General features: G+C 57.0%; 1 protein-coding gene across 2 annotated transcripts in view; it reads right to left on the minus strand.

Moving 5' to 3' along the window:
- The window catches only part of NEURL1 (neuralized E3 ubiquitin protein ligase 1), an 84,400-nt gene that overhangs the window by 16,933 nt on the left and 42,101 nt on the right, over window positions 1-25,366 (minus strand). Inside the window, exons 1-3 of one of the 2 annotated variants that reach the window (XM_055119283.1) lie at window positions 13,690-13,837; window positions 1,474-1,715; window positions 785-1,106 (exon numbers count right to left, since the gene is read on the minus strand). In XM_055119283.1, coding sequence (XP_054975258.1) covers window positions 785-1,106; window positions 1,474-1,715; window positions 13,690-13,723 — 598 coding nt within the window. In that variant the 5' untranslated portion in view covers window positions 13,724-13,837. Of the gene's footprint in view, window positions 1-784; window positions 1,107-1,473; window positions 1,716-13,689; window positions 13,838-25,366 lie in introns of those variants that run through there. The other variant, XM_055119281.1, reaches the window with a different exon arrangement.

Raw genomic sequence — 25,366 nt, forward strand, 5'->3', positions numbered from 1 at the left:
CAAGGACCGACTTAGACCCGGAGGCTGAGTGCGTTGGCTCCCTGTTCTCGTGCACTGGGGGACCGCACCCGGGGCCACCTGGCCGTGCACTCTGGGATGCCCCAAATCTCAGTGTGACCCTCCAGAAGCCGGAGCCTCTCAACCTGGGCACTTCCCGCATGTGTGCCCTGGCAGCCCCAATCCCACCCCCCTTCTCCTCCTCCAACACGATGCCCACCCTCTCGCCCCCACCCCAGCCTTACTCCTGCGGGGACCCAGGGGCAGCCCCCAGGGGTTCTGCCCCTCCCCCTCGCCCAGGGCCCTCTGCCCACCCTTTCCTTCACCCTCATCCCTACGAAAGGCACCAGGGTGGGGCTGGCGCCTCGGGGAGGCTGCAGTGTGCAGGCCGGGGGCTCCCTGGGGAGCGAGTGCTGATGTTGCCATTCACCTGCGGGGGGGCCCCCCCTAAGCCTCCCCCCCACGGCCCCACCTCCCTGAGCCTGAGGCCCCCGCACGGCCCGGTAATAGCAGCTGCCTCCCACGGTTGCTATGACAGCAGCGAGAACAAAGTGCCTGACACCAGGAGAGCTGCTGGGGCTGGAGATCCGGATTCGTCACTCCCTGGTGGCACGGGGGTGCCAGCCTGAAGGCACGGCTGGAGGGCCCCGGGCGGGGGTCCCTACCCCACCCCAGACCGCCTGCCTCCGCGGAGGGCCTGGTGGAAGGGGACCACAGGGGCTCACATGCAGCTGCTGTCCACGGGAATGCGGGGAGGGGGCGGCGCCCAGAGGGCACAAACACTCACCCAGCAGCTGGACGCCCCGCGTGAGGCCGTAGACGTCCACCAGGGCCCAGAGCGGGTCGGCGGTGCGGACGCCGGTGAAGAAGAGCATGGCGGCTGAGTCGTTGATGCGGTAGAACACGCGGCCCTTCTTGTCCACCCAGAAGGCGATGATGTTGCCCTCGTTGGCAAACTCCTCGGGCAGCGCCTTGGCCCAGAAGCCGCTCTGGGACACCAGGTCGGGGCAGGCGTACTTGGGCAGCGAGTCCGGGTGGATGCGGGACGGGTCTTTGCTGGTGAAGCCCAGCCGCAGGGCCCCACTCCAGCAGCACTGCTTCTTGGTGATCTGGGGGGGACAGGGGAGCCTCAGGCAGGCCCCCCACCCCCAGCCGGTCCTCCCCACCCTCAGGGAGCCCCCGGGTCAGCAGGGAGTGACACGCATGCGTCACCCACCGCTCAGGCTTCGTCTTCTCCCACGGGGTTCCCACCACAGAGCTGGGGGTCCCCAAGGCCACCCCCCATCCTGTTCCTTCCCTGCTCCCCCAGGAAGTGGAAGATGGGAACAAGCAAGAGGGGAGAGGAAGAGGAGGGGCGAGGAGGAGTAGAGTGGCAGCAGAGAGGAGGGGGGCGGGGGGGCAGGGCAGGGATGACGAGGGCTGGGGGGAATGACCCGAGGCCAGGCCACGGGGACACAGGGGGGGGGGACGCCCCACCTTCAGCCTGACTTGCTCGTAGATGAGCACCGGGCGGTTACTGAAGGTGATGGCGTTGCAGAAGCTGGCCTGCCTCTTGACGGCCTTGTGGCTGAGGTCCATGAGGATCTGGGAGCCCTTGGTGTGCGGGTGGAAGAGCAGCGGTGTGGCGGGAAGCCCCCCGCTTGACAGCGCTGGCGGGCAGTGCTTCTGCTTGTGATGGCATCGGTGAGAGCTGACGGGGAAGGAGCCCCCGATGGAGTCTGCAAAGGGAAAACCCACAGGGTCAGGGAACTGAACCGTCCAGGGGTCAGGCGGGGCGGGGCGGGGCGGGGCGGGGCTCCCCAAACGGGGAACCAGACTCAAGCGAAAGCAGCAGCACCACCTGCCACCAGTGGCCACCATTTTCCTGCTAGCTCCCACCTCACCGTCTCCCACTGCTCACACTCTCTCTCCAAGTCCCACGTCTGCAGTGTCACCTCCGTCATCCTGCACCCATCACTTACCTGCAGCACCATCCATGCTAGTATTTAGCGTCTAAACCTTCTATCAGCTACCGCTGTGCTAAGTTATTTACTATCGACACCCACCCCCATCCACCGTCAGTCCCACCACCGTTTGTTTGTAATGGATCTTCATGACGGACCTACTGAGTATCAACTCCTGTCCTGGGCACTTGGAGACATAAACAGGAGAACAGACAAGGACCCTGACTTCAGGCAGCCCAGAGTGGGGATGAGGCTGGGGCTCAGGTGGCAAGGCACAGAGCTGAGATTCCCGATGCAGTAAGATTCCCCAAGCACCGCCGGGTGTCACCTGGGGGCAACTCCAGCCCCAGCTAGAGGAAGTGGTCTACACAGGCAATTAAAAAAAAAAAAAAAGTCTGGGGCCAGAATAATAGTACAGTGGGTAGGGTGCTTGCCTTGCACAAGGCCAATCCAGGTTCATCCCCAGCATCCCAAGTGGTCCCCCGGGCCCACTAGGAATAATTCTTGGGTGCAGAGCCAGGAGTAAGCCCTGAGCATTGCTGGGAGTGGTCCCCAAACAAAACCGGCCAACAGTCCAGGGAGGGAAATAAAGCCTGGAGAGATGATGCTAAGGGCGGCCCAGTTCTGTCCTGGCGCTGGACTGACCAGTCTGGGCTGCAGGGACTGCATGGTCTGGGGTCACGGCTGGGCACAGCAGGACCACACCCATCCCCTCCCTCCCCTCAGGCTGCCCTGGCCAGCACACCAGCCCTGCCAGCGACCTCTCCACCAGGCTTCCCCATAGAACCGGGAACTCAGATCTGCCCGAAGAGCCCCTGGCCAGGACGGGCATCGCGCTGGAGCCCCCAGACACCTCTGCCACATGCCAATGTGGCAGCGAGTAGCAGATGGGCCCTTTTCAGTGGGGTGAGGCGTGCGGCCCGGACACAGGGCCAGGAGGACAGGGGTATTTATGAGACAAATGGGAGCAAGGCAGACCTCAACAGAGGAGCCAAAGGTGCAAGCCAAGGCTTGGCAGTTGGGAGCCGAGATCTTCCACAGGATCAGGGGGCCCCAAAGGGGGGAAGGTGAGACCCCCTCCCCGCCCCAAGGGACCCAGCCCCAGCAGCCAAAATCCTCCAGAACTCAACCACTGCCACGCTCACGGCCACCCTCCACACGCTCAGGCCGAGCCTCACCCATGAGTGAACCTATTACTGGACCGGGCAGCCGAATCCACACCACACAGCCTACCCATACTCAGAGGGTACCACGCCACATTTGATGGAGTTCAAAGGAGGAGGAAACCAGTCTTAGAGGGAAATATATATATTTTTTACAGATATATATAAAAGCACACAAGGCTCAACTTCTAACAATGTTTTCAGTGGTTTTTCATAACAAACTATACAAAATATATTATTTCAGTGCTGCTTTGGTGCAGGGGTTGAGGTTTGGGATGGAAACACCCGAAATATGGTTGGTGGGAAGGTGTTAAGGTGGTGGAATTAATGTTTGAATATTAAATGTAATGAAATATTGTAAACTACTTTATAAAATTTTTTAAAAAATTTTAAAAATTGAAAAAGATCTTCAACAGGATATGTGTCCCATCTACCTGCAAGGCAGCTCCAACCCTCCCGTCAGAGAGAGACCTGCAGGGTGGGGAAGAAGGGGGCGGGGAAGCAGCAGCCCCACAAGGTAACCGGGGCCTTCCAGGGTCCTTCAAACGTCAGTTACTGTCCAGCAGTTAGGGGGGTTTCCAGACAGGCGCTGGAGGAGAGAGGGGAGGACTCAGGGTTTGCATGGCTTTGCATGGGCATCCTCGCTTTGCATCTTTGCTTCCTCTTTCTCCAGGACTTGGACCCAGTGTCCACAGTCCAGGGCTGCCCCCCAGGCCCTAGCCTTTGCTTCTGAACAAGAGCCAAGCCCCCAAGCACAGACAGCCACCCCCACCGCCAAGGGCATCGCTGGCTGGAATTTGGGTACGGACAGCGCACTCAGAGGTGTGCAAGTGACAGCCCCGACTCGGGGTCCCCGCACTGCCCCCAGGTCCCTGCTTCTGCCATCTCCCTGCCAGCTCTGCTGTCTGCAGGAGGAAGGACAGAAGGCGGGGGAACCTCTGCCTGACTCCCAGGGGCCAGAGGGGCACAAGAACCCCTTCCCGCCCCTCCAAGCGTGGGTGGATATGCACCCCCACTCTCCCTCCATCCCACCCAGCAGCAAGCAAACTGCCAGTGAGGGCAGACACCGCTGGCTGAGGCCACGTATGCACACATAAGCACACACACATACATACATGCACACACACACATACATACACACGCGCACACTCACACATAGACCATCCCATGTCCCGCCCAGCCCCCACCCCCAACTCGGCCTACCTCTCATTCCCTGTCCCCCAGGGCCCAGACATAATTGGTGGGACAAGGCGGCGGGCAGGGGCTCGCCAGGCTGGGCTTGCACACGCCACAACTGTTCCCAGTGGCCCAGGGTCCCGGGCGGAGCCCTGATCTTTCCATCTGGCTCCGGGGAATGCCCCAGTGGGCCCCTGGCCCCTCCAAGGACGGTTCACAAGCATCTCTCTGGGAGCCTGAGCGAGGCTATTGCTAACACCAGGGGAAGTGCGTCCCCCACGGCTGCCTCCTCCCCTGCAGGCCCCTCGGCCTTGATTTCTTTAACTAAGGCACCATGACTTACAACGTCATTCATAGTTGAGGGTCGAGCAAACAATGTCCCAGCACCCACCCTACCGCCACTGTCAACTTCCCAGCACCGGTGTCCCGGGGATCCCTCCCACCACCACGTTTATTTTTCAGGGTGCAATAGTACTATATTTATTTATTATTTTTTAAATTGAACCAGCGTAGGATACAGTTACAAAGCTTTCAAGTTTGAGTCTCAGTTATACAACGATTGAACACCCATCCCTCCACCAGTGTACATTTTCCACCACCAATATCCCCAGTATCCCCCCACCCCCCGGCAATCATCCCTCCCCCTGCCTCTATGGCAGACAATTTCCCCCATGCTCTCTCTCTACTTTTTTTGGTTTTGTTTTTGTTTTTTGGGTCACACCCAGCGATGCTCAGGGGTTAGTTATTCCTGGCTCTGCACTCAGGAATTACTCTTGGTGGTGCTTGGGGAACCATATGGGATGCTGGGGATCGAACCCGGGCCGGCCATGTGCAAGGCAAACACCCTACCCTACCTGCTGTACTATCGCTCTGGCCCCCCCGTCTCTACTTTTGGGCATTATGGTTTGCAGTACAGATACTGAGAGGCCATCATGTTTGGTCCTGTATCTACTTTCAGCACACATCTCCCACCCCGAATGGTCCCTCCAACCGTCACTGCCTCAGTGATCCCTTCTCCATCCCTGCTGCCCTCTCCCCCCACCCCCCGCCCCGCTCATCAGGCAGGCTGCCAACCATGGGGCAATATTCCTGGCCCTTGTCCCTACACCTGACAGACACTTTTTAAAGTTGGGGTGTGGTCCTTTGGGCCTCCTGCTTTCCGAGACCCAACGGCTCTGTGCTTTAGACCCTCCCCCACAGCCTCCCTGACTCCCAGACCAGCTTGGGGGCTCTGCTGTAGGCCGCAGGGACCCCACGACTCCCGATCCAGAGCACCCAACTGCCTTTCTGGACCCGCACAGGAAGAAGCCCTCGTGTCCAGAGGCCCCGGGGCCCACACACTGTCTCTGACCCAGGCGGGCTCGGGGCCAACCAGCTCTAGAGACTGGAGAAGCCTCCGGTGGGTTCTGGGAAAGGCTGCGGGGCTCCTGTGTCTGTCCCCCCGAGGGACATGAGCTCCTGAGGGCCAGGACTCTTATCCACGGGACTGCCGTGTGCTGGGACCCAGCTCCAAGCACAGGGGGCATGCTCAGAGGAGCAGCTGAATGACAATGGCCAAAACACAGAGACCAGCGAGATGGCGGCCCCTGGGGGCCGCACGGACGGGGGCAGGGGCAGCCATACACGGACGCTGCCCCGACAGTCAGAAGGATGAGACTGTGCCATCAGGACAGGACGGACAGGACGTGTACCGGAGAGTCGGCACCACAGGGAGGGCGCTTGCCTGGCACGCGGCTGACCAGGGTTTGATCCCCCATGGACCATTCGGTCCCCTGAGCCCTGCCAGGGGTGAATCCTTAGTGCAGGGCCAGGAGTAAGTTCTGAGCACTGCCGGGTGTGGTCCCCCCAAACAAAAAATAAAGAGTCTTTTTCTTAAATTAAAATGAATGAGGGGGCTGGAGCAATAGCACAGCGGGGAGGGCGTTTGCCTTGCACTCGGCCGACCCGGGTTCGATTCCCAGCATCCCATATGGTCCCCTGAACACCGCCAGGAGTAATTCCTGAGTGCAGAGCCAGGAGTAACCCTCGTGCATTGCCGGGTGTGACCCAAAAAGCAAAATAAATAAATAAATAAAATTTAAAAATAAAATAAAATAAAATAAAATGAATGAGACTTGACGTGATCAGGCTGAGGCAACTAAATCAGAATGGGAAAGACAACTCTCAGACTCTCGCACCCAGAGACCGACAGAAACATCTACAGCAAATGAACCTACTGGCAGCACCCAACCGAACTCAGCCCTGGGCTCGGTGAACATCCTGGTGGTTCCGGAGGCAGAGGGGGACAGGGGAGGCCTGGAGACCTGTGGACAGCAGGGACTAGTCCGAAATAGGGTGGTGGCTGTGGTGCAGAGGTGTTCAGTTCTACCCTGGAATTATAGTATATGCTAAGAAAATCAATTCTCTGGGGCCAGAGCCGTAGTACAGCAGGTAAGGTGCTTACCTTGCACGTGGCTGACCTGGGTTCGATCCCTGGCACCCCAGAACCCACCAGGAGAAAGCCCTAAGTACAACTGGGTGGGACCCCCAACAAACAATCAATAGTTCATTTTCTTTTTAAAGGGAAAGGCACTGGGGGTGGGGGTGGGGGTATGTGCCTGGTAGCTCTGCATTCGGAGAGTCCCCTCCCCCCGCCCCGCCCACACACGTACCCAATGCTGCAACAGAACAGATCGTACCTTCTTCAGAGCACAGCCAGGAGTGTTCGGGAGCCGCGACTAGTGTGTGATATGCACACGCTGTAAGGATGGACAACATCCCGCCAAACATGGCCACACGCCCCCCTCTCCCCACCCCATCTCAGAACAGCAGCAACAAAGGGAAGGAGATGGTGGTGGGGCCTGGGGGAGGAAGGGGTTCTTAACTTCATCAGTGCCAGGGCTGGAACCCAGGGCCTCCCGCAGCCCCGGCTGTGCTCTTGCACTGAGCCCCATCCCAGGCAGGGGGCCAGGGCAGGAAAGAACTAGGGAACCTGCTTTGCAAACCATAACGCACAAAAGGAAAAGAAGGAAAGTGCCTCCCCCCCTAGAGGCAGGCTGGGGTGGAGGGTGGGGTGTTGGGGGACGGTGGGAGGGAAACGGGGGACATTGGTGATAGGAAATGTACACTGGTGGAGGGATGGGTGTTGGATCGTTGTATGACTGAAATCCAATCGTGAACAGCTTTGGAGTGGTCCAACTCATGGATATTTGCTAAATAGTTAAAAAAATGAAAGAAAGAAAGAAAGAAAGAAAGAAAGAAAGAAAGAGAGAGAGAGAGAGAAAGAAAGAAAGAAAGAAAGAAAGAAAGAAAGAAAGAAAGAAAGAAAGAAAGAAAAGAAAGAAAGAAAGAAAGGAAGAAAGGGAGAAGGAAAGAAGGAAGGAAGGAAGGAAAGAAGGAAGGGAAGAGAGAAAGAAAGAAAGAGAGAGAGAAAGAAAGAAAGGAAGGAAGGAAGGAAGAAAGAAGAGAGAAAGAAGGAAAGGAAGAAAGAAAGAAAGAAAGAAAGAAAGAAAGAAAGAAAGAAAGAAAGAAAGAAAGAAAGAAAGAAAGAGAGAGAGAGAGAGAAAGAAAGAAAGAAAGAAAGAAAGAAAGAAAGAAAGAAAAGAAGAGAGAAAGAAGGAAAGGAAGAAAGAAAGAGAAAGAGAGAAAGAAAGAAAGAAGGAAAGGAAGGAAGAAAGAAAGAGAGAAAGAAGGGAAGAAAGAAAGAGAAAGAGAAAGAAAGAAAGAGAGAGAGAAAGAAAGAGAAAGAGAGAGAAAGAAGGGAAGAAAGAAAGAAAGAGGAGAGAAAGACAAAGAAAGAGAGAGAAAGAGAAAGAAAGAAAGAGAAGAGAGAGAGAAAGAAAGAAAGAGAAAGAAAGAAAGAGAGAAAGAGAAAGAAAGGAAGGAAGAAAAAGAAAGAGAAAGAAAGAGAAAGAGAAAGAAAGGAAGGAAGAAAAAGAAAGAGAAAGTAAGACAGAGAGAAAGAAAGAAAGAGAAAGAAAGAAAGAGAGAGAGAAAGAGAAAGAAAGAAAGAAAGAAAGAAAGAAAGAGAGAGAAAGAAAGAAAGAAGGAAAGAAAAGAGAGAAAGAAAGAAAGAAGAAAGAAGAGAGAAAGAAAGAAAGAAAGAAAGAAAGAAAGAAAGAAAGAAAGAAAGAAAGAAAGAAAGAAAGAAAGAAAGAAAGGAGAGAGAGAAAAGAACTCTGGAGTGAATTGCTTAGTGAATCATTCAATGAACTGCCCCGTCCAGGTTCTCAGGCTACGGATGGACTGGCACATGCCCAGGGAGTGCGTGCCCACTAGGTGCCCGGCCTCTGCTGCTGTCCTGAGCAGAGGTCAGAGGAAGGGAGCTGACAGGAGAGCTTCCTGCCCTGCCCGCCCCTGCCCGCTCCAGCACCTGCCCCCCGCTGCCCTGGGGATAAAGGAGACCAGGAAGGCTGGCACTGCCCCGCGAGTGGCCTCACCCTCTGATCCCTGCAGGTGGGCTGAGCCCAGGGCCCTCCGCACCCCGGCCCCCCCAGCAGTCAGCCCTTTCCGTCCCCTCCCTTCACTCATAGTGTGGGTGTAGCAGCAGCATCTAAGCTGCAGATGCAGTGGACAGGACAAGCTTGGCCGAGACCCCGCGCCGGCCCCTGACAACTTGACACAGCCTCCAGGGAGACACTGAGATCCACCGTCAGCATCGCCGCCCACAGGAGCGGATGTGAGATAATGAGCCGATAGTTGCTGTGAGCCACTAACGTCTTGTTGTGGCAGTGGGGGGACGTAGGCGGGCCCTGAGGGACCAGGTGGTGCGACCAAGCCCCGGACCACGGCTCACACCCCCAGCTCTTACAGGGCTGCTTTGAAGGCGATTTACTACGCAGCAATGAAGTCCCAACTGGTCCCTCTTCATAGACAGGGAGATGAGGTCTGGTGAGGTCATGCCCAGGATGACAGCGGCTAAGGGGAGGGGCCGGTGCTCTGGACTCAGCGGCAGGTCAGCTGCTGGCCAGCAGGCACCCTGACCAGAACCCTGCTCCCCGCCCCCAGGCAGTTTCTCTGCATGTGCCCACAGGCACGGCTTGGTGGCTGGGCGGGTGGGGTGGGGGTAGCACAGGAGTAGCCCCATCCTCTCCCCAGGAAGGAATTCACGGAGAAAGGGGGGTGCAGCAGAGTGTGTGGGGAGGAGCCCCTGCTCCGCCAACCCCTCCACACAGAGCCTCCGCTCCCGCTCATCTGAGACACCCACTCTGACATTTCCAGCAGCCAGATGTGCAAACAGCTGTAACTCCCAACCTCCTTCCCGGAGGGAGGGAAGCAGTCCTCCTACTCTCCCCTCCCCCATCACACCCCAAGATTCCAGAAGGGGATTCCAGATGGTAACTAGCTGGGGTTCAGCTCCCTGTCGGTCTCCCTCGGGCTTCCCAGAGCGCCCATGCCAGGCAGGAGAGAAGGGGTGCGGTCACTAAACTGCACGCACCACACGGGCTGTGCCCCTCCTCACCCTGCATGCAAATCCACTCTCCCCAGCTGCACATACGCAGCTGGTGGGTGGGCCGAAGGCTGGACATGAGGTCCTGGGGATAATCTGTCCCCAGGGCCTGCCAGGACAAAAGGCAGGAGGGCGTGACCGTGTTTCTCACAGGCAGACAGGTGGGAATGTGTTCGTGCACATATATGTGTGTCTGAGGGCCAGAGTGATAGAATAGCGGGTAGAATTTGCCTTGCATGCGGCCAACCTGGGTTTGATTCCCGGAATCCCATATGGTCCCCCAAGCACCACCAGGAGTAATTCTTGAGTGCAGGCCAGGAGTAACCCCTGAGGATTGCTGGGTGTGACCCAAAAAGCATAAAAAGAAAAAAAGAAACAAACAAATAAAAATATATGTGTGTGTCTGTGTGTATAAATGTGTCCATGTATGTCTGTACATGCAAATGTGTGCAAGCATGTGCACATACACAAGTGTATGCATGTACATGTGTGTTTAGCACACGTCTGTGTGCATGTTTGTGTGTGCATGTGTGTGTGAATGCATACATATGTGCCTGTGTGTCCATGTATGTGTGCATACATGTGCATGCAAAAATGTGTGTGCACATGCATGTATGTGCATGAATATGTGTGTACTCATGTGTGCTTGTGTTCATGTATGTGTGTCTGCAAGTGTGCATGTGTGTACATGCATATACATGCATGCACATGTGCATTTGTGCATGTGTATACATGAGTGAATGCATACATGTCTGAGCAGACATACATGTGTCTTTGCAAGGGTGCCTGCATGGGTGTGTTTGTATGCATGCATATGTGTGTGCCTGTATGTGTGTTCCTGTATGAGTGTGTGCATGTGTGTCTGTGTGTGCATGCATATGTGTGTGCCTATATGTGAATGTTTACATGTATGCATGTGTGTCTTGTGTGCATGATATGTGTGCACGCCTGGGCCTGCAGGGCTCTCTGGAGAGGCCTCTGGAAGCGCCTCATTCACAGGCCTACTGGCGACCCAAGCGATGCCCTGATGCCCATCAGTCCCTGTCACAACCCTCTGCCCCAGCCTCCCATCCGCAGCAGACAGAAGCCACACAAGACTTGGGGTCCCAGGCCACAGACCAGCAAGGGGATGAGGGTTGAAGCTGTCCCAGCCTGGCCCCGCAGCCCAGCTCAGGCCTGCGCCCCAGGGCCGTGGAGCCCACACAGTCCCCTCGCGCTCAGGGACCACCTGTGTTGGGGAGGGCGCGGGGTGCCAGGCACTGCACAGGGCAAGGAGAAGGAGGTGACGTGCCCACCGGGTCCCCCAGCTCCCACCAGGAGTCACCCCTGAGCCCTACTGGGTGCAGGTGAAGAAGACAGAGTGGACGCCCGGTGAAAGGGGCCTTGCCGCCTCCCGCTGCCTGCCGGGAGCCTGAGCAGAGGGACAGCCAGGCTCCCCCTGCGCTCCGGCGCCTCCCCTCTCAGCGCCCCAGAGCCCCTCGCTGACGAGTCTCTGCAGCCCAGCCTAGACCGTGAGTAAGAGAAGTCACAGGGGTTGCTCTTGTGGGTGTCACCAGAACGCACACCCCTCAGCCTGCCCTGGTGGAGGCAGCCCAGCGACTCTGCCCCCCTCCCCCTGCCCCAACTGGGAGTCGCTCTGGAAACCCGCCCCAGGGAAAGGATTAAGCACAGAACTGCTGAGACCATTTTCCAAGAGGGAATTCATTTCCCCTGCGGGAGCCACTGCCCCCAGCCCCAGCACCACACACACACACACACACACACACACACACACACACACACACACACACTGACACATGTGCATGCACTGACACACTCGCATACACAGGCACACTCCAACAACACATGGAGAGACACACTGACACACAGAAACACACCAACACACACGCACACACACACAGAGACATACACCTTTCCTGGCTGGACACATATGTATGTATGTGTATACACACACACATGCAGAAACAGTTACAGACTGTCACGACCTGAGTAGCAGCTACAGCCACTCATGGAGCAGCGTGGGTACGGCATGGCTGCCCCTCTCACATGAAGGCCCCACACGGAGACGAGCTCTGCAAGCCCCCGAATCAGAGGCCCCCAAAACACAGCCACAGGGCACGGTCAGGGACCTCTCCAACCGCCACCCCCCCCCCCCCGCATGCTGTAACCCCGAAACCCACTGAAGCCAAACCCAAGGCCCACCATGGACATGCCACCAGGAACTGAGTAACAGGGCCTGGGGGCTCGGGGGCAGGAGGGGGGCTGTGGCCCGAGAGCCACCCACAAGGAGCATCACCCCAAGCCGCTCCCCCGCCTCCCGGGAGGAGGCAGAGAGAGTCTGGGGCCGTGCCACACAGGTGGGTGCCCGCGGGACCACGGGGGACACGCGTGAGGAATTCGGGCCAGGGGGTTCCTGGGGACCACAGACACCCAATCTCTGAGTCTCAGCAGCTGGACCTAGGAGCCAGGCACTCTCTGCCAGGGCCCCTCTGCAGCGCCCAGCTGTCCCCCTGTGTCCCCAGCCCTCAGGTTCTCTCCGGGCTCAGCCTCTCCCCGTGTCCACGTTACCTCAGCACAGTGCCTCGAGCCGGGACACGGTCCACGTCCCACGCAGAGGACAATGTGGCCCCAGAAATCCCCTGCCCTCCTCTGACACACACACACACACACACACACACACACACACACACACTCACACACACGTGTGTGGGTGTCATGCCCGTCCTGGACATGCCTGGGCCCCCACAGAGGACACTACAGTGGCCGGGACACTCTGGGGGCCTCTGCCTTTCCCAGGCCACAGGCTGGCCCAAGTCTGACTCCAGTGGAAAATGCCAGTTGGCTCCAGCCCCTGTGCCAACGGGCCCACGGGGGCCAAAGAGCCTCGAGAGGAGCCCCCACCCCCCGACAGGCAGGGCCCGACCCGGGTCAGCCCAGCCCGCACGAGACGCAGGCCAAGGCCCGGGCCACTCACTGGCAGTGCCCTGGTCAGCCCCGGATTATGTGTCTTCCAGGGCCTTCCATCTGTCACTTAGCCCTCCAGGCCTGGGACGAAATTCATTTCCTTTTAAGAGAGCCAATGGTTGGCTGTTGCCCCCTCTCCGTGGCTGCCTTTTTCTGTTTTAATTAGAAATTACCCTCTCCGAGTGCAGAGCCTGGCGCGGCAGAGGCCACCTGGTCACCAGGGCCCCCCCACCCCCCCGCAGCCCTGCCACCACCCCCTTCCTGCCCAGGCCTTTCCCAGGGTCCTGCACAGTTGGAGGCAGCCCCATTTCCGGGGGGAGGCGGGCAGGCGGGCGAGGGTGCAGGGACTGCCCAAGGTCAGCCCACACTGTGCTGGCACCAACCGGGATGCCCAGGGCGCTGAGCTCTGGGGCCCTGTGATGACAAAACAAGGCCCTGTGGGGTCTGGGGCGGGCAGGACCCGCACTGGGGCCAGGTGGGGAGGGACGAGAGTCGGGCGAGCGGGACGGACGGAGGCAGGGACCCACGGGGCGGGCGCCCCTCCTTCCACGCTGTCAGGTGGTCCCACTGGGGATGTAAGCCCGGGGTCTCAGCTCACGGGCACCCAGCAACTCGGGCGACCTCAGGTGTGAGCAGACCTGGCACACACCAGACACGGCCAGCGCCCACTGAGCACCGGCATGCGGGCACGCTCACGCACCTCCCCGGGGCGCCCGCAGGGACTCACATCCCAGGACCCTCGGCCCGAGCCCCTCGGCGGCAGAGGGGGTGATTGGCACCCAGAGTAGTGAGAGGACAGACTTTGGGGAGACCACGGGCTGCCAGGGAGAGCCTCCGCTTCCCGGTCTTCCCGCCCCCTGAAACTCCCTCTGCCCGGCGCGCCCCCCACCCAAGGGTGCCCCTTCCCTCGGCCCCAGAAGCCAGCGAGGGCGGGGAGGCGGGGATGACGCTGCCCTCCGCTCCTGGCCCCAGGCCCCGGCCGCGCCCAGGTGGCGGCCCCAGGCATCCCCCGCCTTACCGTGCAGGCTGCTCCGGGTCATCTGTCCCCCCATCGCGGGCAGCGGGCAGCGCGGCCACCTCCGTCGGGCCGCTCGGCCTCGTCACCCGGCGCCCTGGCCGCCGGCTCCCCTCCCCCGGCCCCTCAGCCCCCGCCCCCCGCGGGCCGCATGGCAGGGCCAAGCCCGCCCCTCGGCGCCCCCACGCGCTCCCGGCACCCGCGGGCAGGCCGGCCACACGCACGCACGCCCCTGGCCGCGCCTGCCTCGGCAGCCGCCCACTCGCGCCTCCCCCACCGCCCGGACGGCAACGGAGCTGTCATGTTTATTTACATAAGGAGGAGGGACTGGAGGCTTCCTGAAATAGCCGGCAGAGATGCCCGCCGCACACGCGCACACACACCCACCCGCTAGCGCACCTCTCCTCGCACACTCGCCACACACAGCACACACCTCACACACCAGCACACGTTTCACCACACACACACCTCGCCTCACGCACACTCGCCACACACAGCTCACACACCGCCACACACCAGCACACGTTTCACCACACACACACCTCACCTCACGCACACTCGCCACACACAGCTCACACACCGCCACACACCAGCACACGTTTCACCACACACACCTCGCCTCACACACTCTCACCACACACATCTCACACACCGCCACACACCAGCACACACCTCACACACCAGCACACATTTCACCACACACACCTCACCTCACACACTCTCACCACACACATCTCACACACAACACACCTCGCCTCACACACGCTGCCACACACACCAGCACACACCTCACACACCATCACACATTTCACCACACACACACCTCACCACACACAATCACACACACCTCACACACAACCACACACGCTAGCACACACCTCACCTCACACACTCTCACTACACACATCTCACACACAACAACACACCTTGCCTCACACACGCTGCCACACACACTAGCACACATCTCACACACACCACCACACATTTCACCACACACATCTCACCACACACAATCACACACATCTCACACACAACCACACACCTCACCTCACACAGACCACCACACACACTAACACACATCTCACACACACCACCACACATTTCACCACACACACCTCACCACACACACACCTCACCACACACAATCACACAATCTTACACACAATCACACACTCTATCACACATCTCACCTCACACACAATCACATATCTCATGTTTCACACAGAATCACACAATTATCGCACATGTCACACAAAAATCACACACATTATCACACATGTCACACACAATCACACACTAGCATACATCTCACATACACCATCATACATCTCACCCCACACACATTTCACCACACACAATCATACATATCTCACACACAATCACACATCTCACCTCACATGCAGAACATCTCGCACACAATCACATACACTATCATACTTCTCACACACAATCACAACCTATCACACATCTCACACATAATCACAACCTATCACATATTTCACACACAATCATATATTCTATCACACATCTCACATAAGCATACATTCTATCACACATCTCACCTCACACACATAATCACAGTCTATCACACATTTCAACTCACACAATCACACATACTAGCACACAACTCACACAATCACACATTATCACACATCTCACCTCACACACAATCACACACCTCACACACAATCACATATCTCACACATTCTATTACACATCTCACCCCACACAATCACATACTCTATCAAATATCTCCCACACACAATCACACATTCTATTACACATCTTACCACACACACATTCACACACAATTACACATTTCACCTCACACAGTCTTCACTCACATACACACTCTAATACATATCTCACACCCACACAATCACACAGTCACACATTTCACATTCTATCACACATCTCAGCTCACAATCACACATCTCACACACAATCACACACTCACACTTCTCACACACAATCACACACACTTTATCACACATCTCACACCACACACAGTCACACATCTCACATACATACTCTATTACACACCTCACAGACACACAAAATTGCACACACTCTATCACACATACACATCTCACATACACAATAACACACTCTATCACACATCTCACCTCACACATAATCGTAACACACTTTAACATTTCACACCACACACAATCACATATCTCACCCATACACAGTCACACAACTCACCACACACTATCACATATCTCACCACACATACAATCATACATCACATATCTCACACATACATACACCCATACACAAAATCACACATCTCACAACGCTACCACATATCTCACCATACAATATCCTATCACACATCTCACCTCATAATCATACATCTGACCACACACAGTCACACATCTCACCACACACTATCACATATCTCATCACATACACACATATATCACCACACACACACACACACACACACACATCCCTCTCACCATACACAGACAAACACATACACACACATACACATACACCTTCCCACACACATGCACTCGCCCCCACCATTGCTGGGGCTCCAGCTTTTCACATGCATGAAGCACATACTACATGCAGACACCAGACAAGGAGATGACTAAGCACCTACTCCATGCAGACACCAGAGAAGGCGAGGACCCCCAAACTCTTTGTCCCTGCCCGTGGGGCACTTACGAGCGGCCGAGGAGCGCAGGGCGCAGAGCTAACTACACTGACCTCTCCAGGGTCTGGTGCTAGTGCTTGGGGGCGCTCAGCTTTGGGACATCAATACTGTTACCCACCACGTTGCTCTACAAGGGGGAAGAGTGAGGTGGAGGGGGCGGCGCTGGGTTACCCCAGGGGGTCTGGCCCCTATCCACACTTCTCCCCCACCCCAAAATATCCCTTGATCCTACACACACACAAACACATGCCAACGTGTGCTGTCCCGCACAGTCCATCTGTCACATGTCACACACATGTGCCAAGCCTGGCGGGGACCTGGCCCAGCAGCCCCTCCCACAGGGCCCTCCCTGTTCCCCCAGCCCAGCACAGACCCTGCACTAGGATCTCCTGAGCCGCCTCCCCCGGGGCAGGGCAAGCCCCCTCCTTGGGGCTGGTCTCTGCTCGGCCCTCGGCCTCTCCCGTGCCTCCTCTCTGCCGCCGTGGCTCCTGCGGCCCAGGCTGCCAGCTGGCCTGCTCCTGGCTGCAGCCACGCAGTGCCGCAAGGCCACAGTTAGAAGCCACACTGGACAGGCCCTGGCTCCCGTGGGCTCTTCGTCAAGTGTCTCACCACAGAACGGGGGGTCACACGCTTAAGCACATGCTCCGGGGGACCAGGGAGAGGGCACCCAAGGCTGGACACGGCTCCGCACGCAGAAGCCCCAGTGTGGGCCTGTGGCACTGCACAGTGCTCAAGCACCACCAGGAGCCATCCCCAGACACCCCTGGGCTCGCCTCCCCGCCACCATGTTCTGAAGGAAAGGGGCCAGGCGGGGGCGGGGGTCCGGGGGGCTCGAGCAGGCTTTCCTGAGAAGCAGCGATGCTGGATACGCAGCCTGTGGGCATCCGTGGGCACTGGAGAGAATGTTCCAGAGAGTGAGTGCTCCGGGTGCTGAGGCCTGAGGGAGACCAATACACTGGAGGGCAGATCCCAGGGGTGCGGGGGGGGGGAGGGCGGGGGTGGGGTGGGGGGGTCATTCCTGTGACAAGTCACAGGGGCTGGGACACACTGGGGGAGGAGGAATGTGGCCTTGGTTGTCAGGGAACCCAGGCAGGTTTCAGCAGGGGGGCGACAAGCCCAGGCCAGCATTTCTGGAAAGTCCAGAGGCTGGGGGGCAGGCAGGGAGGGCGGTGACAAAAGGCAGCAGGGAGAAAGGGCCCGTCCACAGGATCAGCCTGCACCTCACCTGCAGGCTCCCCTGGAACCCAGGGCCGCCCCAACAGCAGCATAGGAGCTGAAAAAACCTCACGGGTGCAGCTGAGTCCATGGGCCTCTTCGGTCAGGACTGGGTGGAAGAGCCAAGTTTGAAGGTGGGGTATGGGGCAAGGGGCAGGGGGAGCACTGGGGAACCTGAGCCCCGGGGAGGGGAGGTGGCCTTTGGCCAGGCCTGATGAGAATGGAGTGGAGAATTAGGAAGTGACATGGGTGGCCCCAAGCTTTTATTCTCGCCTGGTCTGATGGGGGTTTTCCTCTGAGGCGCCTGGGTCCTGTTTCTCACCCTCTTCTTCCTCAACTTAAAAAGGAAGTGACAAAGTCCAGTATGGGGGGGGGGCGCCCCAATCTAAACAACGTGCAGGACACACCGAGATATGGCTGCCGGCATCGTGCCCTTTCGATGCTTATTGCTTTATTGCTCTGTTTGGTCCACCAGGATGACCCCGGCAACGTCACAGACCAAAGGATGATCTTGCCAGAAAGACAGAAGCCCCGGCCTCCGTCACGGCTCACTCCTCAAGCGTCTCTGGGCGAGGCCCTCCAGGAGGCAAGCCCCGGCGTGCGGGGGTCAAGGACGGAGGTTTCCTTGAACAAAGTCGGAACTCCACTGCAAGAATCAGACAAAGATCCCAGCCAGGGCAAGGGGGAGCTGCACCCCAGCACCCGCCGGGCCACTTCCCACACAGGACACAGCCCCCACGCCCCCGCGTGGCACATCGCTCTCCTCCAGGCCAGGCGCTGCCAGGGAGCCAACCCAGGGCCGCACACGCTGCAGGCACATGACCTTCCCCTTGAGCCGCAAGCCTGGACCCTCACTGGGTTCTTTTCATCCACGGTCCCAGAGGCCCAGTGCCCGTCTCCCTGGCCTGAGCAGGCGTCCTGGACATTCAGGTCTGGGGCAGACCCAGCCGAGAAGCCCCAGACGTGGAAGCCTCTTCCCTGGGACCCTCAGCGCTGCCGCTACATGGGTCTCCGGGGGACAGAGGCATCAGGGAGCAGCCATGGCCGCGGGCGGGTGCAGGAGCCCTGTGCCCACTCTGCAGGCAGGGCAGCCGAGGCCTCGGGCCAGGCCTAATGTCTCCCGGGGCTCTGTGTGGCACGGGGAGCGGGCGAGGTGCCTCACTGAGAAGGCGGGCCGCAGGTGCTGGCGTCTGGAAGGTTCCTCTCCTGACTCCTGACGGGACGGAGGGGAGGACCCCGCGGGGGAGCAGCCCAGAGGCAGCTCCTGGTTGCTGCTGGTTCCTTGTCCTCAAGAACAAGATCCGATTGGGCTCATGAGCCACCTGCTGTCAGGAGCTTCCGGCCGACCGCCAGGGCTGGTGCTGGAGGATGGGGAGCACGGATCCCCCCCTCCACGCCCCCCCCCCCGCCAGCTTCCTCCCCGTGTCCAGGAGCACCATGGGCACCTCAGGCCTGGAAGCAGAAGTGCCACAGAGACCAGGACAGCCGCAGAGCCGCCGGAAACCGGAGCCGGGAGCCCAGCCTGTCCTCTGGGGCTGGGACAGGTGCCCCAGCAGTGACAGGTGCCAGCCGCCCGGGATGACGGGGACACAGCAGGTGCAGGGGCGGGGGCCGGGAATCTGAGAAAACAGCCTGAGCGGGGTGCCCCTCCCCGCCCCCCCCCCCCCGGCCCAGGGCCAAACAGCCCTTTCTCAGACCCTCTGAGACACAAACACGCCCCCAATGCCCCCCGCCCCTCCCCCACCTCCACCCCTCCCCCCCGGTCTCTGGGCCGAGCGGGCAGAAAGGACAGAACGAGAAAGAAGGCCGGTTTCGGTTCCCAGGACAGAGCGTGCCAGATGGAGCCCGCACCCAGAGCCCCCAGCAGGAAGCAAACATTCACCCGTGATAAGATCTGGGTCAGCGGCCAGGAAGGGCGGCCGCTGTGCCCACCCCACCCACGTGCGGGTGGGAGCCAGGTCCTGGGCTCAGCCAGGCGAGTCGCCGCCATGTGACGGCAGAGCCGCTGTGCAGACCCAGAGCTCGGCAGCCGGGGTGGGGGGGAGCCGAGGACCAAGGCAGAGCCCAGCACCGAGCGCCCACGCTGCTACCCCGGGAGGCTGAGGGGGGAGCGGCTGCTCCGGGGGCCGAGCCCCGTTTCTCAACACCTCCCACCCATGCCTGGCACGCGAAGCTTTGAGCACAGGGAACGGCATGGGAACAGCACAGGGAACAGCATGGAAACAGCACAGGGAACAGCACTGGGAACAGCATGGAAACAACACCGGGAACCACACAACACTAGTATAGGTTTCAAAGGTGAAGGCAGGGGGCTGGAGCGATAGCACAGAGGGTAGGGCGTTTGCCTTGCACGCGGCCGACCTGGGTTCTAATCCCAGCATCCCACATGGTCCCCTGAGCACCGCCAGGGGTAATTCCTGAGTGAAGAGCCAGGAGTAACCCCTGTGCATCGCCGGGTGTGACCCAAAAAACAAACAAAATAAATAAATAAATAAATAAATAAATAAATAAATAAATAAATAAAAACAAAGGTGAAGGCAGCCCTTGTTCCAGCAGTCCCAGAGAGAGACACAATCGGGCGCTTGGTAAAATCCTACCCTTGCAGAAGAGGCACGGCAGGGCAGCTGACAGGCCATTTTGGGGAGAGGGGCAAGAGCTGAGGAGAACCCGGGGTACTGCAAGGGCTGGAGCCTCATCCTCCCAGAGGGGCTGCCCACGCCCCTGATCCTGCCAAGCCTCCCCAGAGGACGAGGGAAGTCGGCAGCTGAGCACAGCGGGCAGAGAACCCCTCCCCCCCGCCCCCAGGAGGCATGGCCTCTCGGTCTCTCTCTTTTCTGTCCATCTGTCTGTCTGTCTCTCAGACACCTTTGGACCCCATGACTCCGTTGGCCCCAGGCCTATTGATTGAGCCCTCTGGGTCTCTCCCTCTGGGTCACACACAGGCTCGAGACCGGAGGTGCAGGGTGCCCAAGGCCACACGCTGCCCACGGGCCACTGACAACCAGACCCAGGGGGCTTCTAAGAACTCCTGGCCCCTGTGCTCAGGGATCACTCCTAGTGGGCCTCAGGGATCAGACCAGGGTGAGACACAGGCAAGACAAGAGCCCCAACCACTGGACTATCTCTCTGGCCCCCGCAGCCCGTGTTCTTAAGAACTCCACTCGGTTCGTGAAGAGTCCCCAACTGGGTCCTGCAGGACGGTTCGGGCCTGCTCTCTAGCAGAGGCTCCAGGAAAAAGAGCGTGAGTGGCCCAAACCCAGAGGGCCAAGGCCTGCCCTGGAGAAGCCCACCCGTGAAGGAGCCCAGCGAGGAAGGCCCCGGGTCTGCACAGGCAGCGAGGAGGCACCCGCAGAGCCGTGTCGGCCAGCCCCGGGTTACGGCTGTGCTGCAGAACACCACCCACCCTAGCTGGGCCGGACCCCCTTCTGTCGCACCCGGGAGCAAGTCAGGTGTCCACTCGGCTGTGGGTCCCGCCGGCACTGAGGGGTGGGCCAGCATCAGTCTGCAGGACCCGGCACAGCTCTGAGCATGTCTGTGGAGGAAGCATGAAGGGGGAGGAGGTGGCACGGTCTGTCCATGTGGCCCTGCTCCTGAGTCCAGGCCCCAGGGGCCTCAGGGCACCGCAAGGGACGGGCTGCCTGTCACATGGCAGCAGGGAGGTGGGTGGTTTGATGCCTTGATGCCCACTGCACTGAGTCGGGCAGGAAGGGCAAAAAGGGCCCCGAAGCCAGGCAGCCGGCTGTGTCCAGGAACACGGAGGCAGCGCGGCCAGCCCTGCCCACCGGCTCCCACTCCAGGAGGGCCACAGGAGCGCCCTGGGCACAACTGTCCCTGCATGGCTCCAAGGGGGGGGCTGGGGAAGGGACATTGGAAATGTCCCAACCTCTCCCTGCCTCCCGAGCAGGAAAAGGCCACCGCAGTGGCTGGCCTGTCCTTTGCCTTCTTTATTTTACAGGCAGGAAGCTGCTCAGGAGAAAGCTCAGCCCCGACTGCTCTAGGAATCACGAGAGCTGAGTTTACCGTCCCAATAGGAAAAGGTGCTGAGCACCCCGGCCATGGGGGATGGGGACCCACATTTCTGCAGGGATGCTCTCCCCCATGCCCATAACTGGGTATGAACACTCGTCCCCATCTTACAGATGTGGAAATTAAGGTGCCAAGAGGTGACGTGACTTGCCTAAGAAAGTACCTACAAAACCCGAAAGTATCTGCCAAGAGCACTGTGGCTGACACCCGGAGAGCAATTCTGCTGCAGACGATGGTGGGGCCCTACCCCCATCTGCCCATGGGTGACAGGAAACCTCTGACCACCCACGAACACAGACTCCAGAAGGCTCTGCTGAGCAGCCTGGGCTGCAATCCAGGGGCCCGAGACAGCTGCTTCTGTGGGTTCCCCCTCATCCCACCTGCCAGTGATTGGGTCCGAATACCTATGGGACCCCCTTCCAAAGGGGGAGACAAGCAGGAAGAAAACACATGGTCAGAGATAACACACATGGGCAGGCGATGGCTCAAAGGTTGGGGACACACGCTCTGTATGTGGGAGCCCCGGGTTCAATCCCCAGCACCACCAGGAGCAAACCACCGCCCCCGGCACTGAGTCTAGAATAGCCCCCGGCACCACCAGGTGTGGTCCCAAAACAAAATCAATAGGCAAATACATAAGGATAAAAATCATTTGCTTGTCTCAATAGATGCAAAAAGGAAAAAAAGCACTTAACAAAATTCAATATTCTTTCATGATGAAGAACAAAAAGTCTTGGGGCCGGAGAGAAAGCAGGGTGGGTAGGGTGCTTGCCCTGCACGTGGCTGACCCTGGCTCCATCCTCGGCATCCCATATGGTGCTCCAAGCACCGCCGGGGTGATTCCTGAGTGCAGAGCCAAGAGTAACCCCTCAGCACTGCCGGGTGTGACCCCAAAACCAAAATGAAACGCCTCCGAAGGCCAGAGAGAGTTCAGAGCGTTACCACACAATGCAGGGGTCTCTGAGTCCAAGCCTCGGGTTTTCATGGTTTCCTAAGCACCGCTGGTAGCAATCCCAGCGCACCAAGACAGGAATGACTCCGGAAGACCACCAACTATGCCCCAAACAAAGAAAAATCTCAGTAGAATCAGGTATAGACAGACTGTGCCTCAACATGACAAACGTCCTCTGTCACAGTCTCCAGCCAACATGCTCAATGGAGAAAAGTGGAGGCCTTTCCTCTAAGTTCAGAAACGAGACAAGGATGCCTGTTCACCTGTTCTCCTCACTTCTGAGTTCAAGGACGAGACAGGGGCGCCTGCTTTCACTACTTCTGTTCCAACATCGCACAGGAATCATTAGCCAGAACACAGACACAAACATGGAGGAAAATGTGGGGCTGGAGTGATAGTCCAGCCAGCAGGGTGCCTGCCTTGCATGCAGATGACCTGGTTGGGTCCCAATATCCCATATGGTCCCCCGGCCCCTGCCAGGACTGATCCCTGAGTGCAGAGCCAGAAGGAAGCCTGGAGCACTGCTGAATGTGGCCTAAAAACTAAACAAGAAGAAATAAAAAGTATTCCAACTAGAAATAAAGTAAAATTATCTTCACGACATAATCTTTTTTATTTCTTTTTATTTTCTTATTTTATTTTGGTTTGTTTTTGGACCACACCCAAAGGGATTCAGGGGTTACTGAACAAGTTAATTACTTCTGGCAGGCTCAGGGGACCATATGGGATGCCAAAGATTAAACCTGGATAGGCCACATACAAGGCAGACGCCCTATCCACTATAATATCTCTCTGGCCCTGAATGATTTAATCTTATACATTAAAAAAAAACCCTCTCAGACCACCAAAAATCTATTAGAACTGACTACCTCAATAATTTTGGCATAAGAAATAAGTTGTTTCTACCTGAGGATTAAAAGTAGGTAAAGGGATTTTCTTGATAACCTTTCAGTATCAATACTGCAAACCACAATGAGGGAGGGAAAAAAAACAAAAGGAGGGAGGGAGAAAAAGAGAGAGAGAGAGAGAGAGAGTCAGGCAAAAGGGGTGGAGGTGAGGGTGAGGGGAGGGAACATGGGGACACTGGTGCTGGGAAATGTACTCTGGTGGAGGAAGGGGTGCTGGAATGCTGTATGACTGAAACCCAATCATGAACAGCTTTGTAAGGGCCTATCCCACAGTGATTCAATAAAAAAGTTTAAAAAAGGAAAGAAATTGCTTCTAGAAGTTGACACCAACCTAACTGAAAAAGAAAAAATCAGAAAACAATGTCATGTATAATAGCATTCAAAAATACTTAAGAATAAACTTAAGGGTAGGAGTGATATAGCACAGCAGGTAGGGTGTTTGCCTTGCATGCGGCTGACCTGGGTTTGATTCCCAGCATCCCATATGGCCTCTTGAGCACTGCCGAGAGTAATTCAGAGTGCAATACCAATGGTATTATTTACACACAAAAAATTAATTCTAAACTTTACAAAGACTAACAAAAGATTCCTCAAACCAAAAAAAAATTTTCTTGAAAAAGAGTACTGTTAGAGGTATCATAGTTGCTAGTTTAAAACTATATTACAATGTTATAGTAATTAAAACAGTATGGTATTGGTATTAAATCGAAGGGCCTAAGGAAACAGTGGAACAGCATGGAGAGCTCCAAAAATAAATGGAAGCATTTGCAGGGCAGCTGATCATTGACAGGGCTGCCAATAACAGAGCATGGGAAAGTCTCTTCAACCAATGGTATTGGGGTAACAATATCCATATGCAGAAGCCTGAGGTCAGACTCCTATCTTATAACATGCAAAACTCAACTCGAATGAAAGATAGTAAACATCGGACCTGGACCTGGCTGAGGAGAGAGCTCCAAGGACTGAGGCACATGCCTTGCATGCAGAGGGCCTGGGTTCCATCCCCAACACCACGTAGCTCCCCAACCACAGCCAGGAAAAACCCCTGAGCACCAGTAGATGGGGCAAAAAGAAATAAATAATGAAATGGACAAAAGACCTTAACCTATAAAACTTCTACAAGAAAAAAAAACCAAGTAGGGGGAACTTCCGATGTCAGTCTATACAATGACTTTTTTTAAAAAAATATGACTCTTAACTCATAAGCAATAAAGGTAAAACTGGACAAGCGGATCACATTAAATCTGAAGGCTTATTTCCGGCAAAGGAAATCACAGAGTGAACAGACAACTTAAAGAATGATAGAAAATATTTCCAAGAAAAAGTCACACAACTCAGATGACAAACAAAACAACAAAACAAAACAAAACAAAAAACCCACATCCCATAGCCACGGCCACGAAGACGCATTCATCGGCCCAAGTCTACAGGTGCACCACTAAATCTTGGAAGATGCAAGCCAGGCTGCCAAAATTCGCAGGTACACCACTCTTTGACTGGAAACGCTGGGCTGCCCGCAGGAGGGGAATGGGGCACTCAGTCCTGCCCGCTGAAGGTCCCGCAGTCACACCTGCACCCACAGCTGCCGCCATGCCAATGGCCCCACTGCTTCACAACTAATCTCTGCAGAGACACCAAACTGCTGAAACTTCCAGGCACGCTGACTTTCAGGCTGAGAACTCTGGGGTGTTCTCGGAGTTGGGAGGGGCCAGGTTCCTCCCGATGCCCCCATGCTTCCAGAAACCCCGGCAACCATGCCCACATTCCAAAGCAACTGCCGTGTAAACCCATCCATTGGCCCGGCTCTACAGATCCTGGAGTCTCTGGAGTGAGAAGCCAGCCGACACCTCCAAATTCCATAATCCTGACAGCCCGGTAGGAGCACACCAAATCAGTGGGAAAGTGACGTAG

The sequence above is a fragment of the Sorex araneus genome, chromosome 11 (assembly GCF_027595985.1).
Source record: "Sorex araneus isolate mSorAra2 chromosome 11, mSorAra2.pri, whole genome shotgun sequence".
Classification (NCBI taxonomy): domain Eukaryota; kingdom Metazoa; phylum Chordata; class Mammalia; order Eulipotyphla; family Soricidae; genus Sorex; species Sorex araneus.